The 18,666-nt window shown below is 55.5% G+C and overlaps 1 protein-coding gene across 1 annotated transcript in view; it reads right to left on the bottom strand.

Annotated features, from left to right (window-relative positions):
* pros1 (protein S) overlaps positions 1 to 18,666 on the bottom strand; it is a 69,529-nt gene that overhangs the window by 20,267 nt on the left and 30,596 nt on the right. Inside the window, exons 5-9 of the mRNA XM_038817994.1 lie at positions 15,597 to 15,719; positions 11,691 to 11,822; positions 8,898 to 9,023; positions 3,529 to 3,650; positions 566 to 684 (exon numbers count right to left, since the gene is read on the bottom strand). Coding sequence (XP_038673922.1) covers positions 566 to 684; positions 3,529 to 3,650; positions 8,898 to 9,023; positions 11,691 to 11,822; positions 15,597 to 15,719 — 622 coding nt within the window. The remainder of the gene's footprint in view (positions 1 to 565; positions 685 to 3,528; positions 3,651 to 8,897; positions 9,024 to 11,690; positions 11,823 to 15,596; positions 15,720 to 18,666) is intronic.

The following is an 18,666-nucleotide window of genomic DNA, read 5'->3' as shown; positions in this document are numbered from 1 at the left end:
GTCATCTGAGCTGAAGTGAATCCAGTTACATCCCTGTATTCTTCAGAAACAGAATCAGCTCAGCAGCTTATATCCAGAGTTTACACCAAGTGTTTCCAGAAACCACCTGCGATGATATTGAAGCAATTCGCAGGGGCACGAGGATTGAAAATGAACCAGTTGAGGACTGGATAGCTGGTTTAAAAAGTGAGTTCACCGAGTTTATTTTTGTATAAATTTAGAGTACCCAATTAATTTTTCCAATTAAGTGGCAATTTAGCCTGGCCAATCCACCTACCCTGCACATCTTTGGGCTGTGGGGGCGAAACCCACGCAGACACGGGGAGAATGTGCAAACTCCACACGGACAGTGACCCAGAGCCGGGATCGAACCTGGGACCTCGGCGCCGTGAGGCAGCAATGCTACTCACTGCGCCACCCTGCTGCCCCGTGAGTTCACCTAGTTGAGACAGACAGCGTGATCACATCAATTCCTCAGCCGCCGCATGGCCAGAACAGCCTTCACCACTCTCCATCGCCTTGTGCCACATCAGGAGGGCAAAATCAAGACTAACAACATCCTCACCTACTGTCCGCAGGAATCTTGAATCGAAGGTAGACGACAGGAATTCCAGCAAAGAGTTCTCCCATGTTTAGGATGTCGGACGTCCGGCTGGTCTGGAGGGCAAAACACGTGGGGATTTCCTGATGGAAAAGAATCTTCCCATTAAAAGCAGCAGGGACTTGTACATTTGTAAATGTTTCCAAATCAAACCACTTCTCCAATTAGCCAAACAGTTCCCAATAATTGACCAATAACACTGACCGTCAAGTCTTCAATGGCAAATGTGACACATTAGCAAACCGTTTAATCCCTGGGGACTGGCCTAATCGCTGCCCATTGCCCCTCACCCTGCAGCACGGGCTCATTGAAACAGGTCTATCTGGAGTGGGGCATCTTGAAACGTGCTCTGTTAGGTTAGATCTGCCCCTGCACCCTTTAGCTCGATATCGTATCCTGGAATTGACTGGAGTATGGGTTGGGAATGGTAAGGTGAGAGGGGGGGATTCGGCATCTGGGATCTCAATGAACAATGGGATCCACCAGCCTATCCCCTCAGGCAATAAGATTCAAGGATTGTGAAAGGAACAGAGAAATGATGGAGAAGGAAATCGGGTCAATACAGTCAAATCAGGAACAGAAAGAGAAATAAAGAGAGGGAAAGAAGAGCTGAATCAAGAGAGTGAGAATAAAGATAAAGAAAAAGTTAGAGATTTATCAACCTCTCGGAAAGGTTGTCCAGCTGCAGGGGATGAGAATCCGCAGTTCAGCATTGGATTGACAATCATTGCGCTTTTGAAAGGCCCCTTCTGGAATTAATCACTGATTTCTGAAGGAGTTTAATGAGTAAATTCAGCAATTCCTTCAAAGCAATGAGGAGTTTGAGGGTGGGATACTGCTTGTGTGGAGCAAATTGTGCAGATTCACAACTCACAGAGCTCCTGGTCGCCCTTGGTCACTCCAAAATTAATTTAATAACAGGGAAGATTGTTCACACATTCTTATTGTTTCAGTAATACCCAGGCCAACGTATGTATGTCACCTGTTTACGAATTTCAGAAAACTCATGAACAAATATGATGCCAGCTGTTCCTGAAATATATATCTTTTAATTTAGAGTACCCAATTATTTTTTTTCCAATTAAGGGGAAATTTAGTCTGTCCAATCCACCGACCCTGCACATCTGTGGGTTTTTGGGGTGAGAGTGCAAACTCCATGCGGACAGTGACCCTGGACTGTGTTTCGAACCCAGGTCCTCGGCGGCGCAGTCCCAGTGCTAACCACTGCGTCACACGCTGCCCTTGTTCCTGAAAATTGACTGGAGTGATTCGAAGAACTTCCCTCTATTTTTAAATGAAAAAAAAAATCAATTTCCAGGATGTGGGCTTCGCTGACCAGGCCAGCATTTATTGCCCATCCCTAGTTGCCCTTCAGCAGGTGGTGGTGAGCCGCTGCAGTCCTTGAGGTGTAGGTGCACCCACTGTGCTGTTAGGGAGGGAGTTCCAGGATGTTGCCCCAGTGACAGTGAAGGAACGGCCGATATATTTCCCAGTCAGGGTGGTGAGTGACTCGGAGGGGAACCTCCAGGCGGCGTTGAGGCTCCCAAGTATCTGCTGCTCTTGTCCTTCTTGAGGGACTGGTTTAGCACAGTGCGCTAAACAGCTGGCTTGTAATGCAGAACAAGGCCAGCAGCGCGGGTTCAATTCCCGTACCAACCTCCCCGAACAGGTGCCGGAATGTGGCGACTGGGGGCTTTTCATAGTAACTTCATTAAAGCCAATTGTGACAATAAGAGATTATTATTATTGGATGGTAGTGGTCGTGGGTTAAGAAGGTTCTGTCAGAGGAACCTTGGTGAGTTCCTACAGTGCATCTTATAGATAGTGCACATTGCTGCTACTGTGCATCAATGGTGGGGGGTTTGAATATTTGTGGAAGGGATGCCAATCAAGCGGGGCTGCTTTGGCCTGGATGGTGTCATGGTTCTCGAGTGTTGTTGAAGCTGCGCTCATCCAGGTAAGTGGAGAGTATTCCATCACACTCCTGACTTGTACCTTGTAGATGGTGGACAGGCTTTGGGGGGGGGGGGGGGTGGGGGTCCAGGAGCTGAGTTACTCACCATAGGGTTCTTAGCCTTTGACCTGCCCTGGTAGCCACAGAATTAATGTGGCTGGGTCCAGTTTGGTTTCTGATCAATGGTAACCCCCAGGATTGTGGGGGATTCAGTCACGGTAATGCTACTGAATGTCATGGGATGGTGGTTAGATCCTCTCTTGTAGGAGATGGCCATTGCCTGGCACTTGTGTGGCGTGAATGTGACTTGCCACTTGTCAGCCCCGAGCCTGGATATTGTCTAGGTCTTGCTGCATTTGGACATGGACTGCTTCAGTATCTGAGGAGTCGCGAACAGTGCTGAACATTGTGCAGTACCGGAGATGATTGACCTCCAACCACCACACCCAGAGGACACATCAGTTGATATTGCAGATGGTGTTAGAATCAAGGGGTTTATCACTGACATCCAGTACTGTGCCAGCTGCCGGCATGATAGAGAACTGGGTGTTAGATGGTGGAATAAAACCTCTGGAGATATTAGATCAATTGTAACAGAAGCCGATGGGGTGAGAATGCTATTTGTTTGCTGATTATAAGGGTCACTGTACAGACCCTAATGGACCGACGCAGGGAGCGATTGCCTGCCCTACTTGGGAGATGTTAATGCCACTCCAGTGTGAACACATTCACAGATTCCAGTTGTACTCTGCACTGTTCTCTGGGTCCTGAAATGGAAAGAATTCTCTCCGGTGTCGTGGCCGTTCACTTTCCCTCAACCAACATCACTGAAAACACATTATCGCATTGCTGCATGTGGGATCTTGCTGTGTGTAAACTGGCTGCCCGCGTTTCCAACATTACAACAAAGCCCTCTGGGACATCCTGAGGTTGAGAAAGGTGCTATATAAATGCAGGTTCCTTCTTCCTTCACCTGGCAACTGTGACCATCAGCTGCTAGCTTCTCCCCTTTCCTTCCGTCACAGAAACAGCTGTAGGCGCCAGGGGAATTCACACAGCTGTATGAACACGTGTTTGTCGCACATTCATCGATATCTATTTAGAGAAGATTAAACTTTAGAAAAACCTCTCCTTAAAAACACTTCTCCCGAAATGGTAAATTCTCAGAAATGCTCAAGAAATAAAACACAACCCTCATCAGTGGTTTTCCGTTATAAATATTCTGATGTGTATCTAGATTCCAGAATTGGGGAACAGTCCCACTATTGGCTGTGGAATAGGGTGGGCACCGTATGGGTGTTGAGTTGTAACCCCATCAGTGTAAATTTGTTCTTCCACGGCACGTGGGTGTCACTGAGCTGGGTCGGCATTTCCAGCTCGTCCCTAATTGCCTTTGAACAATGGGCGGAATTCTCCAACCCCCCGGGGGCCGACGTCAATCCCGCCCCCGACGTGCCTGAATTCTCTGCCACCCGGGAATCGGCGGGGGCGGGAATCCCACCGTGCCGGTCGGCGGCCCCCCCGCAGCGATTCTCCAGCACGTCTGGTGCCAGCGGGATTGGCGGTGCGGGCAGGCGCCAGGGTCCTGGGGGGGGGGGGGGGGGGGGTGCACGGGGCGATCTGGCCCCGGGGGGTGCCCTGGTCCGCGATTGGGGCCCAACGATCAGCGGGCGGGCCTGTGCTGTGGGGGCACTCTTTTTCTTCTTCACCATGGCGGGGGCGGAAGAGACCCCCTCCCCTGCGCATGCGCCGGTCTGACGTCAGCAGCCGCTGACGCTCCGGCGCATGCGCCGGCCGGCGAAGGCCTTTCGGCCCCGGCTGGCGGGGCGCCAAAGGCCGTTTGCGCCGGCCGGCGGAGCGGGAGCCACTCCAGCCCGCTGGGACCCCCCGCCCCGCTGGGATCCCCCGCCCCGCTGGGACCCCCTGCCCCACCGGGACCCCCCGCCCCGCCGGGACCCCCCGCCCCGCCGGGACCCCCCGCCCCGCCGGGACCCCCCGCCCCGCCGGCTAGGGGAGAATCCCGGCCCGAGTGACTCACCCGGCCATTTCCAAATCCGCAGGCATTTCAGAGTCAACCACGTTGCTGTGGTTCTGGAGTCACATGTAGGTCAGACCGGGTAAGGACGGCAGATTTCCTTCCCTAAAGGGACATTAGTGAACCGGATACTTTCCCCAACTCTGAGACCAGCTTTATATTCCAGATTTATTGATTGAATTCAAACTGCACCAGCTGCCATGGTGGGGTTCAAACCTGTGCCCCCAGAGCATTGTCCAGGATTCTGGATTATTAGTTCAGTGATATGTGCGATGAATGTAGGAATTTCAGAAATATTGGACCCGATTCTCCGGAAAGATTTCTAAGTGCTGTAGCGAGCGGGAATCGCCGCGCGCTTTCTGCCACTCGGCCCAGCAAGGCCGGCAACACTATTCAACGTTAATTGGTGCATTTGACAAGGCTTCACGCCCTGCCAGCTGATTTGCCGGGACCGCTCGCCAGCCCCCCCCACCATAACAAGGTTGAGCTGCACTTGCTCAGCCAACCCCAGCCAGCTGGCAACAATGACGCCCAGGAGACCGGGCCCAAGATTGGGGGACGCTGACCTGGGGAGGCTCCTGGACGCGATGGAGGCCCGGAAGGTTGTCCTGTTCTCCCGAGGGTGAACCACAGAGCAGCCAGTGCTGTCTGGGATGAGGTGGCGGCAGCCGTTAGTTCCAGTAGAGTGAGCAAGACGGCTGGCCTCCAACGCAGGAAGGTCAACGGCCTACACCGGGCAGCGTGAGTGGGTAGACACCAACGCTGTCCGGGATCCCAGCCACTCTCGGGGTCTGCTCCGGGATGTAAAACATTCCCACTGTCTCCCCATAAAGCTGCGAACTGAATTTAGAAAATCAGGAATGCTGCAGTCGACACCACAAATATATAATCAGAAAAACTCCAGCGTTAACGAGCTGATTCTTAAATGTTCGTCAGGAAAAGCAATCTGCCCTGGTTACCCATCCAGAGCCCACACGTGACTCCAGACCCACAAGATATTTTGTTCATGGTGCGTGGGCATAGCTGGCATTTTTACCCAATGTTTGTCTCTTAATGCCCTCGGCATCAATCTCATACATCAGCCACTGAGAGAACCCCCCCCCCCCCTCCCCCACCTCAGGCTAACTTCCCCCCCCCCCACCTCAGGCTAACTTCACCCCCCCCCCCCCCACCTCAGGCTAACTTCACCCCCCCCCCCCCCCACCTCAGGCTAACTTCACGCCCCCCCCCCCCCCCCATCTCAGGCTAACTTCACCCCCCCCCCCCCCACCCCGGGCTAACCTTCCCCCCCCCCCTCCCACCTCAGGCTAACTTCCCCCCCCCCACCTCAGGCTAACTTCACCCCCCCCCCCACCTCAGGCTAACTTCACCCCCCCCCCCCCAACCTCAGGCTAACTTCCCCCCCCCCACCTCAGCTAACTTCACCCCCCCGCCCCCCCCCCCCCCCACCCTCAGGCTAACTCCCCCCCCCCCACCTCAGGCTAACTTCACCCCCCCCCCCCCACCTCACCTCAGGCTAACTTCACCCCCCCCCCCACCTCAGGCCAACCACCCCCCCCCCCACCTCAGGCCAACCACCCCCCCCCCCACCTCAGGCTAACTTCACCCCCCCCCCCCCACCTCAGGCTAACTTCACCCCCTCCCCCCCACCTCAGGCTAACTTCACCCCCCCCCACTTCAGGCTAACTTCACCCCCCCCCCCCCACCTCAGGCTAACTTCACCCCCCCCCCACCCCCCACCTCAGGCTAACTTCACCCCCCCCCCCACCTCAGGCTAACTTCACCCCCCCCCCCACCTCAGGCTAACTTCACCCCCCCCCCACCCCCACTTCAGGCTAACTTCACCCCCCCCCCCCCACTTCAGGCTAACTTCACCCCCCCCCCCCCACCTCAGGCTAACTTCACCCCCCCCCCCCAACCTCAGGCTAACTTCCCCCCCCCCACCTCAGGCTAACTTCACACCCCCCCCACCTCACCTCAGGCTAACTTCACCCCCCCCCCACCTCAGGCTAACTTCACCCCCCCCCCTCCCCACCTCAGGCCAACCACCCCCCCCCCCACCTCAGGCTAACTTCACCCCCCCCCCCCCACCTCAGGCTAACTTCACCCCTCCCCCCCACCTCAGGCTAACTTCACCCCCCCCCACTTCAGGCTAACTTCACCCCCCCCCCACCTCAGGCTAACTTCACCCCCCCCCCCACCCCCCACCTCAGGCTAACTTCACCCCCCCCCACCTCAGACTAACTTCACCCCCCCCCCACCTCAGGCTAACTTCACCCCCCCCCCACCCCCACTTCAGGCTAACTTCACCCCCCCCCCCACTTCAGGCTAACTTCACCCCCCCCCCCCCACCTCAGGCTAACTTCACCCCCCCCCCCCCCTCAGGCTAACTTCACCCCCCCCCCCCCACCTCAGGCTAACTTCACCCCCCCCCCCACCTCAGGCTAACTTCACCCCCCCCCCCCTCAGGCTAACTTCCCCCCTCCCCCCCACCTCAGGCTAACTTCACCCCCCCCTACCCCCACTTCAGGCTAACTTCACCCCCCCCCCCCACCTCAGGCTAACTTCACCCCCCCCCACCTCAGGCTAACTTCACCCCCCCCCCCCACCTCAGGCTAACTTCACCCCCCCCACCTCAGGCTAACTTCACCCCCCCCCCCATCTCAGGCGAACTTCAACCCCCCCCCCCCCCCCACCTCAGGCTAACTTCACCCTCCCCACCCCCATCTCAGGCTAACTTCACCTCCCACCCCCACCTCAGGCTAACTTCACCCCCCACCCCCATCTCAGGCTAACTTCACCCCCCCCCCCAACAAGTCTTCTGTTGTAACTTTGGCAGATGTCAATTCATAAACTCACATAGCTCAGGAGGCGATCATTCAGCCACCATGCCTGCAGCAGATCTTTGAAAGAGCTCTCCAATTAATCCCACTCCCTGGCTCTTTCCCCAGAGTCCTGCAAATCTTTCCCCATTGTCATGGGAGTGTACCTTTAAGAAATAGGTGTTTATCAAATAGCTGCAGTGATGTCAGTGTGTGGGTGGAGCTGGGCTGTCTGTCTTTCAGTTTTCAGCTGGCAGCTGCCGTGTGTTTAGTTTTGCTTTCAGAGTTGGAGAGCTGCATTCACAGCAAGAAGATGTTATGATCTCTCTCTGCAATCTAAAGAATGTCTCCAAATCATTTGATAATTTCACAGTAATACCTGTTTCTGTGGAGAACTTAAACCTGCTGTCTGTATTTTAAAAGTTTAACTTATGGGTATTGTTTGGGAAGTTATTAAGGGTTACCTATAGAGTATTGTACCTGTGGAGTTACGTGTGTTTGTAGTTGATGAACTGTTTACTGTGCGTTTAGAAAATGTTAAGTGGATTCATAGAATAAACATTGTTTTGTTTTAAACATTACACCTGAAAGTGGGTCCTTGTGCTCCCCATAACCAAAATCTATTTAAAGTTCGGGTCAGGTGAACTCCATGATATACTTTGAGGTTCTCTAAACCCTGGCCCGTAATACCATCAAGTACTGATCTAATTTCCCTTTGAAAGTTATTGACCCTTTCAGGCAGCAGGGGCTGGTTTAGCACACCGGGCTAAATCGCTGGCTTTTAAAGCAGACCAAGGCAGGCCAGCAGCACGGTTCGATTCCCGTACCAGCCTCCCCGAACAGGCGCCGGAATGTGGCGACTAGGGGCTTTTCACAGTAACTTCATTGAAGCCTACACGTGACAATAAGCGATTTTCATTTTTTCATTTCAGATTACAATATCTCGCTGTGTAAAAATAAATTCTCCCCAACTCCCCCTCCGGTTCCTCTGCCAGTTATTTCCAATCTGTCCCCCTCTGGTGACCGACCCTCCAGTCGGTGGAAACGGATTCGGCTCATTTACTCGCTCAAAACCCCTCCTGACTTTGTCAGCCTCTATTAAATCTCTCCTGAACCGTCTCCCCAGCTTCTCCATGTCCCTCACTCTGCTATCTCGGGACAGATGGTGAATGCTGGCCTTGCCCCTACCGCACACGTCCTGGGAATAAATGGAATTCCAGGCCCAGTTCCAACAAAGATGCCCACTTTCCCCAATACTGCCAGGAGGTTCCCCTTTGATTTTCCGGCCTGACTCCCGACAGGAACAGGCTGAGGCACTGCAGCAAAGACAGGCCCATCTTCAATATCCCCGAAAACTCATTCCCGCCTCACAGAAAAACAAGACAATAATCCTGATCAGAGCTCCACACGTCACGTTATCCTTCAGCTGCTATCGCATTTTCAATTTAGCGGCCATACTCCGTGGAACCTGTGCTCAGCTCTCACCCTCGCAGTCTTTCGTGATGTTATTGAAGGTGTAGCCAGTGTCACATTTACACTCGTAACCTCCCGGAAGGTTCACACAGACCGCTTTCCCACAGATCGTCGGCTCCGTTAAACACTCATCCACATCTGAAAATTGAAGAATGCAAAGCACAAGTCAGCAATTCCTCCAGCTGCTTTCACCCCATCTGGAAATCCACTTTACAGCCAATTAAATCATTTCTGAAGTCTAATCACCGTGTGATGTCGGAGCCTCAGATAGTCAGGAAAATCCCCCAAAACCTCAGTCCAGGAGGTGGGAGAAGAGCAACTTAAACAGGAAAAGAGAGAAAGAGGTGGCGACGCAAACACTCATTCTCGAACCCGCACGCCTGCTCCAGCTCTCGCTCGCCCGCTCCCGCTCACACACACTCGCACGCACACACGCTCGCATGCACACACTCGTTCACACTGACAGACACACAGTGACATGTTGATACATGCTGACATACAACCACACCAATGGGAATACACTGACACACACACAAACAGCAACACACACAACCGGTCCAGCTGAAACAGAAAGAGGCCATTCAGCCCATCATATCTGGCCAGCTGAAAACAAACTGTCAAGCCCAATCCCGCTGTCCGGCCCAATCCCGCGGTCCGGCCCAATCCCCCAAGGCCCAATCCCGCTGTCCGGCCCAATCCCGCTGTCAGGCCCCATCCCGCTGTCAGGCCCAATCCCGCTGTCAGGCCCAATCCCGCGAGGCCCAATCCCGCGGTCCGGCCCAATCCCGCTGTCCGGCCCAATCCCGCTGTCCGGCCCAATCCCGCTGTCCGGCCCAATCCCGCTGTCCGGCCCAATCCCGCGGTCAGGCCCAATCCCGCGAGGCCCCATCCCGCCGTCAGGCCCAATCCCGCCGTCAGGCCCAATCCCGCCGTCCGGCCCAATCCCGCGGTCCGGCCCAATCCCCCAAGGCACAATCCCGCGGTCCGGCCCATTCCCGCTGTCAGGCCCAATCCCGCTGTCAGGCCCAATCCCGCGGTCCGGCCCATTCCCGCTGTCCGGCCCAAACCCGCTGTCCGGCCCAATCCCACTGTCAGGCCCAATCCCGCGGTCCGGCCCAATCCCACTGTCAGGCCCAATCCCGCTGTCAGGCCCAATCCCGCTGTCCGGCCCAATCCCGCTGTCCGGCCCAATCCCGCTGTCCGGCCCAATCCCGCTGTCCGGCCCAATCCCGCGAGGCCCAATCCCGCGAGGCCCAATCCCGCTGTCAGGCCCAATCCCGCTGTCAGGCCCAATCCCACTGTCAGGCCCATTCCCGCTGTCCGGCCCAATCCCGCGGTCCGGCCCAATCCCGCGGTCCGGCCCAATCCCGCTGTCAGGCCCAATCCCGCTGTCAGGCCCAATCCCCGAGGCCCAATCCCGCGGTCCGGCCCAATCCCGCTGTCAGGCCCAATCCCGCGGTCCGGCCCAATCCCGCTGTCCGGCCCCATCCCCCAAGGCCCAATCCCCCAAGGCCCAATCCCCGAGGCCCAATCCCGCGGTCCGGCCCAATCCCGCTGTCAGGCCCAATCCCGCGGTCCGGCCCAATCCCGCGGTCCGGCCCAATCCCGCTGTCAGGCCCAATCCCGCTGTCAGGCCCAATCCCCGAGGCCCAATCCCGCGGTCCGGCCCAATCCCGCTGTCAGGCCCAATCCCGCGGTCCGGCCCAATCCCGCTGTCCGGCCCCATCCCCCAAGGCCCAATCCCCCAAGGCCCAATCCCCGAGGCCCAATCCCGCGGTCCGGCCCAATCCCGCTGTCAGGCCCAATCCCGCGGTCCGGCCCAATCCCGCGGTCCGGCCCAATCCCGCGGTCAGGCCCAATCCCGCGGTCAGGCCCAATCCCGCGAGGCCCCATCCCGCTGTCCGGCCCAATCCCGCTGTCAGGCCCAATCCCGCGGTCCGGCCCAATCCCGCTGTCAGGCCCAATCCCGCTGTCCGGCCCAATCCCGCGGTCAGGCCCAATCCCGCGGTCAGGCCCAATCCCGCTGTCCGGCCCAATCCCACTGTCAGGCCCAATCCCACTGTCAGGCCCAATCCCCCCGAGGCCCAATCACCCCGAGGCCCAATCCCACTGTCCGGCCCAATCCCACTGTCAGGCCCAATCCCGCTGTCAGGCCCAATCCACTGTCCGGCCCAATCCCGCGGTCAGGCCCAATCCCGCTGTCAGGCCCAATCCCGCGGTCCGGCCCAATCCCGCGGTCCGGCCCAATCCCGCGGTCCGGCCCAATCCCCCGAGGCCCAATCCCGCGGTCCGGCCCAATCCCGCTGTCCGGCCCCATCCCGCTGTCCGGCCCATTCCCGCTGTCCGGCCCATTCCCGCTGTCCAGCCCATTCCCGCTGTCCGGCCCAATCCTGCTGTCAGGCTCAATCCCGCTGTCCGGCCCCATCCCGCGGTCAGGCCCAATCCCGCGGTCAGGACCAATCCCGCTGTCCGGCCCAATCCCGCTGTCCGGCCGAATCCCGCCGTCAGGCCCAATCCCCCGAGGCCCAATCCCGCTGTCCTACCCAATCCCGCGGTCCGGCCCAATCCTCCGAGGCCCAATCCCGCTGTCCTACCCAATCCCGCGGTCCGGCCCAATCCTCCGAGGCCCAATCCCGCTGTCCTACCCAATCCCGCGGTCAGGCCCAATCCCGCTGTCAGGCCCAATCCCGCTGTCCGGCCCAATCCCGCTGTCAGGCCCAATCCCGCTGTCCGGCCCCATCCCCCAAGGCCCAATCCCCCAAGGCACATGTCCAGTGTTTTCCCAGCTGTGACTATGTTTCTCACCAACGCAGCTCCGTTTATTGGAATGAATGAAGAATCCATCGTGACAGAAGCAGCGATAACTCCCAGGAACGTTGAAGCAGGAATGGTTACAGGCTTTCTCTTCCAGAACTCCACTCTTACACTCGTCTATATCTAAATCACATCAATGAAAAATATTGTAAATCTGTACCTTTTACAACAACCAAACATGAAACAGTATAAAAGATTTAAATTTTTACAAAATGGCACAAGAAACATGGTAAACAAACACTGACCAAACTAGGAAAATATAATTAAACATTCAACCCATCTCCCCAATCACTGGTATTCATTATTCACTGACACATTATGAATGTTAAATCATTAACTTTACAGAGCCACACAGGACTCTGAACAAATGATTGAGAATTTTCGGGTGATAAGGAATAAAAGATCCGGATATCCCAACAGCACCTTTCTGATCCAGAGTATTCCACAGACAATGAGGAATTCTAGAAGTGTAATCACAGTTAGAAGGGAGGAAACACGTTACCGATGTGAGCACAGCAAGATCCCACACACAGCAACGTGATGACAGCCACATCATCTGTTTTTGGTGTTGCTGATTGAGGAATAAATACTCGCCAGAAAACTGGGAATAATTCCCCTGCTCTCCACCACACTGATACAGAATCACTGTTATCCAACCAGAACACTCCCAGTTTAAACTTTCAGCCAAAGGGTGTTACCTCTGACAGTGCGGCACTCCCTCAGTACTGACCCTCTGACAGTGCGGCACTCCCTCAGTACTGACCCTCTGACAGTGCAGCACTCCCTCAGTACTGACCCTCTGACAGTGCGGCACTCCTTCAGTACTGACCCTCTGACAGTGCGGCACTCCCTCAGTACTGACCCTCTGACAGTGCGGCACTCCCTCAGTACTGACCCTCTGACAGTGCGGCACTCCCTCAGTACTGACCCTCTGACAGTGCGGCACTCCCTCAGTACTGACCCTCTGACAGTGCGGCACTCCCTCAGTACTGACCCTCTGACAGTGCGGCACTCCCTCAGTACTGACCCTCTGACAGTGCGGCACTCCCTCAGTACTGACCCTCTGGCAGTGCGGCACTCCCTCAGTACTGACCCTCTGACAGTGCGGCACTCCCTCAGTACTGACCCTCTGACAGTGCGGCACTCCCTCAGTACTGACCCTCTGACAGTGCGGCACTCCCTCAGTACTGACCCTCTGACAGTGCGGCACTCCCTCAGTACTGACCCTCTGACAGTGCGGCACTCCCTCAGTACTGACCCTCTGACAGTGTGGCACTCCCTCAGTACTGACCCTCTGACAGTGCGGCACTCCCTCAGTACTGACCCTCTGACAGTGCGGCACTCCCTCAGTACTGACCCTCTGACAGTGCAGCACTCCCTCAGTACTGACCCTCTGACAGTGCGGCACTCCCTCAGTACTGACCCTCTGACAGTGCAGCACTCCCTCAGTACTGACCCTCTGACAGTGTAGCACTCCCTCAGTACTGACCCTCTGACAGTGCGGCACGCCCTCAGTACTGACCCTCTAACAGTGCAGCACTCCCTCAGTACTGACCCTCTGACAGTGCGGCACTCCCTCAGTACTGACCCTCTAACAGTGCAGCACTCCCTCAGTACTGACTCTCTGACAGTGCGGCAGTCCCTCAGTACTGACCCTCTGACAGTGCGGCACTCCCTCAGTACTGACCCTCTGACAGTGCAGCACTCCCTCAGTACTGACCCTCTGACAGTGCGGCACTCCCTCAGTACTGACCCTCTGACAGTGCAGCACTCCCTCAGTACTGACCCTCTGACAGTGCGGCACTCCCTCAGTACTGACCCTCTGACAGTGCAGCACTCCCTCAGTACTGACCCTCTGACAGTGTAGCACTCCCTCAGTACTGACCCTCTGACAGTGCGGCACTCCCTCAGTACTGACCCTCTAACAGTGCGGCACTCCCTCAGTACTGACCCTCTGACAGTGCAGCACTCCCTCAGTACTGACCCTCTGACAGTGTAGCACTCCCTCAGTACTGACCCTCTGACAGCGCGGCACTCCGTCAGTACTGACCCTCTAACAGTGCGGCACTCCCTCAGTACTGACCCTCTGACAGTGCGGCACTCCCTCAGTACTGACCCTCTGACAGTGCGGCACTCCCTCAGTACTGACCCTCTGACAGTGCGGCACTCCCTCAGTACTGACCCTCTGACAGTGTAGCACTCCCTCAGTACTGACCCTCTGACAGTGTGGCACTCCCTCAGTACTGACCCTCTGACAGTGCGGCACTCCCTCAGTACTGACCTTCTGACAGTGCGGCACTCCCTCAGTACTGACCCTCTGACAGTGCAGCACTCCCTCAGTACTGACCCTCTGACAGTGCGGCACTCCCTCAGTACTGACCCTCTGACAGTGCGGCACTCCCTCAGTACTGACCCTCTGACAGTGTGGCACTCCCTCAGTACTGACCCTCTGACAGTGCAGCACTCCCTCAGTACTGACCCTCTGACAGTGCTGCACTCCCTCAGTACTGACCCTCCGACAGTGCGGCACTCCCTCAGTACTGACCCTCTGACAGTGCAGCACTCCCTCAGTACTGACCCTCTGACAGTGCGGCACTCCCTCAGTACTGACCCTCTGACAGTGCGGCACTCCCTCAGTACTGACCCTCTGACAGTGCGGCACTCCCTCAGTACTGACCCTCTGACAGTGCAGCACTCCCTCAGTACTGACCCTCTGACAGTGAGGCACTCCCTCAGTACTGACCCTCTGACAGGCCTGTGGAGTTGGAATGAATCCCACAATCTTCTGACAGCTAAGTATCTCCTCCAAACATATCTCAGTGATAACCTAACAATAAAAATATCTGGACTAGAGAGACAATAAACAGAGTTTATTTTTGTTCTCCCTGGCTGGAGGGGGTTGTTGTGTGTTGTTGGGTATTGAGCTGATGTTTCACAGACAGCTTCATCCCCTGGAGATTCTGGGTTACAATCTGAACAGAGGATAATTGGAGCATAGATCATTGCAAACCTTTTTTTAAATTTTAGTGTACCCAATAATATTTTTCCTGGGCCGCACAATGAAAATGAAAATGAAAATCGCTTATTGTCACGAGTAGGCTTCAATGAAGTTACTGTGAAAAGCCCCTAGTCGCCACATTCCGGCGCCTGTTCGGGGAGGCTGGTACGGGAATTGAACCGTGCTGCTCGCCTGCCTTGGTCTGCTTTGAAAGCCAGCGATTTAGCCCAGTGTGCCAGTAGCCCAGTGGCGCGGTGGTTAGCACTGCTGCCTCACGGCGCTGAGGTCCCAGGTTCGATCCCGGCTCTGGGTCACTGTTCATGTGGAGTTTGCACATTCTCCCCGTGTCTGCGTGGGTCTCACCCCCACAACCCAAAGATGTGCAGGGTAGGTGGATTGGCCACGCTAAATTGCCCCTTAATTGGAAAAAATTAATTGGGTACTCTAAATTTATTTTTTGAATATTTTGTTCTCAATTAAGGGGGCAATTAGCGTTGTCAATCCACCGACCCTGCACACCTTTGGGTTGTGGTGTGAGACCCACACAAACATGGGGAGAATGTGCAAACTCCACACGGACAGTAACGGTTTGATCCCAGCCCCGGGTCCCTGGTGCAGTGAGGCAAGGCTGCAAGATAACTCATATCGGGCAGGGGGATTGTGATTGAAGAGATTGCACTGACACAGGGGTGATGGGCTGAAAGGTCTCTTCCTGTGCTGAAATTTCTGCAATTCTGTTCAAAGTAATTGCGAATGAACAAGTGAATGGTCTGTAATCCTTGTTTGGATCTCAATGTGAAGGGTTTCTACAGCCTGCCTGACACAAACAAGGCGGTGTTCAATATTCCCGGTCTTCCCGTGATGCTGACTCCAGTTTTAGGGATCTGTTTGACATGTACCGTGCTGACACCTGTCTCCAATCCATCCTTCCTTACAGATACAGCTGAAAGCCGCTTGTTTGTCCACACATTGGGCTGAGCCTTCAGGGTTACACGGAGAGGGGGAGCACTGGTCTGAAATTGCTGCAACAGAAGACAGTCAAACAGTGAACACTCAAAATGCATCAATAAATATAACATAGTCACCAATCAATGAGAGACGATTGATTGGTCCAACTCGCCAGTTCCTTTCACTGACAATGTTAAATTCTCATCTGTTTTCATATATCACCAACTCCTCACCCTCACCTCTGTAACCTCCTCCCTCCTCATCTCTGTAACTCGCCCCTCCCTATCTCTGTACCCTCCTCCCTCCCTATCTCTGTACCCTCACCCCTCCTCATCTCTGTAACGTCACTCCCCCATCTCTGTAACCTCCTCCCTACCTCTGTAACCTCCTCCCTCCTCATCTCTGTAACTCACCCCTCCCTATCTCTGTAACCTCCTCCCTACCTATGTAACCTCCTCCCTCCCTATCTCTGTAACGTCACTCCCCCATCTCTGTAACCTCCTCTCTCCCTATCTCTGTACCCTCACCCCTCCTCATCTCTGTAACCTCCTCCCTATCTCTGTAACCTCCTCCCTACCTATGTAACCTCCTCCCTCCCTATCTCTGTACCCTCACCCCTCCCTATCTCTGTACCCTCACCCCTCCCTATCTCTGTACCCTCCTCCCTCCCTATCTCTGTAACCTCCTCCCTATCTCTGTAACCTCCTCCCTCCCTATCTCTGTAACCTCCTCCCTCCCTATCTCTGTACCCTCCTCCCTCCCTATCTCTGTACCCTCACCCCTCCTCATCTCTGTAACGTCACTCCCCCATCTCTGTAACCTCCTCCCTCCCTATCTCTGTAACGTCACCCCTCCCTATCTCCGTAACCTCCTCCCTATCTCTGTAACCTCCTCCCTCCCTATCTCTGTAACCTCACCCCTCCCTATCTCTGTAACCTCCTCCCTCCCTATCTCTGTACCCTCACCCCTCCCTATCTCTGTACCCTCACCCCTCCCTATCTCTGTAACCTCCTCCCTCCCTATCTCTGTACCCTCACCCCTCCCTATCTCAGTAACCTCCTCCCTCCCTATCTCTGTAACCTCCTCCCTCCCTATCTTTGTAACCTCCTCCCTCCCTATCTCTGTACCCTCACCCCTCTCTATATCTGTAACCTCCTCCCTCCCTATCTCTGTAACCTCACCCCTCCCTATATCTGTAACCTCCTCCCTCCCTATCTCTGTAAACTCCTCCCTCCCTATCTCTGTAACCTCCTCCCTCTCTATCTCTGTACCCTCACCCCTCCCTATCTCTGTACCCTCCTCCCTCCCTATCTCTGTACCCTCCTCCCTCCCTATCTCTGTAACCTCCTCTCTCCCTATCTCTGTAACCTCCTCCCTCCCTATCTCTGTAACCTCCTCCCCCCTATCTCTGTACCTTCACCCCTCCCTATCTCTGTACCCTCCTCCCTCCCTATCTCTGTACCCTCCTCCCTCCCTATCTCTGTAACCTCCTCTCTCCCTATCTCTGTAACCTCCTCCCTCCCTATCTCTGTAACCTCCTCCCCCCTATCTCTGTAACCCTCACCCCTCCCTATCTCTGTAACCTCACCCCTCACTATCTCTGTAACCTCACCCCTCCCTATCTCTGTAACCTCCTCCCTCCCTATCTCTGTAACCTCACCCCTCCCTATCTCTGTAACCTCCTCCCTCACTATCTCTGTAACCTCCTCCCTCACTATCTCTGTAACCTCCTCCCTCCCTATCTCTGTAACCTCCTCCCCTATCTCTGTACCCTCACCCCTCCCTATCTCTGTAACCTCCTCCCTCCCTATCTCTGTAACCTCCTCCCTCCCTATCTCTGTAACCTCACCCCTCCCTATCTCTGTAACCTCCTCCCTCCCTATCTCTGTAACCTCCTCCCTCCCTATCTCTGTAACCTCCTCCCTCCCTATCTCTGTACCCTCACCCCTCCCTATCTCTGTAACCTCACCCCTCCCTATCTCTGTACCCTCACCCCTCCCTATCTCTGCACCTTCACCCCTCCCTATCTCTGTACCCTCCTCCCTCCCTATCTCTGTACCCTCACCCCTCCCTATCTCTGTACCCTCACCCCTCCCTATCTCTGTAACCTCCTCCCTCCCTATCTCTGTAACCTCCTCCCTCCCTATCTCTGTAACCTCCTCCCTCCCTATCTCTGTAACCTCCTCCCTCCCTATCTCTGTACCCTCACCCCTCCCTATCTCTGTACCCTCCTCCCTCCCTATCTCTGTAACCTCACCCCTCCCTATCTCTGTACCCTCAGCCCTCCCTATCTCTGTAACCTCCTCCCTCCCTATCTCTGTAACCTCACCCCTCCCTATCTCTGTACCTTCACCCCTCCCTATCTCTGTAACCTCCTCCCTCACTATCTCTGTAACCTCCTCCCTCCCTATCTCTGTAACCTCACCCCTCCCTATCTCTGTAACCTCCTCCCTCACTATCTCTGTAACCTCCTCCCTCCCTATCTCTGTAACCTCCTCCCTCCCTATCTTTGTAACCTCACCCCTCCCTATCTCTGTAACCTCCTCCCTCCCTATCTTTGTAACCTCACCCCTCCCTATCTCTGTACCCTCCTCCCTCCCTATCTCTGTAACCTCCTCCCTCCCTATCTCTGTAACCTCCTCCCTCCCTATCTCTGTAACCTCACCCCTCCCTATCTCTGTACCCTCACCCCTCCCTATCTCTGTAACCTCCTCCCTCCCTATCTCTGTACCCTCACCCCTCCCTATCTCTGTAACCCTCACCCCTCCCTATCTCTGTAACCTCACCCCTCCCTATCTCTGTACCCTCCTCCCTCCCTATCTCTGTAACCTCCTCCCTCCCTATCTCTGTACCCTCCTCCCTCCCTATCTCTGTACCCTCACCCCTCCCTATCTCTGTACCCTCACCCCTCCCTATCTCTGTACCCTCACCCCTCCCTATCTCTGTAACCTCACCCCTCCCTATCTCTGTACCCTCACCCCTCCCTATCTCTGTACCCTCACCCCTCCCTATCTCTGTACC

Source organism: Scyliorhinus canicula, chromosome 14 (genome assembly GCF_902713615.1).
Source record: "Scyliorhinus canicula chromosome 14, sScyCan1.1, whole genome shotgun sequence".
Classification (NCBI taxonomy): Eukaryota; Metazoa; Chordata; class Chondrichthyes; order Carcharhiniformes; family Scyliorhinidae; genus Scyliorhinus; species Scyliorhinus canicula.
Note: the sequence above shows the minus strand (reverse complement) of the source record. Positions and strands in the feature narration are given on the sequence as shown.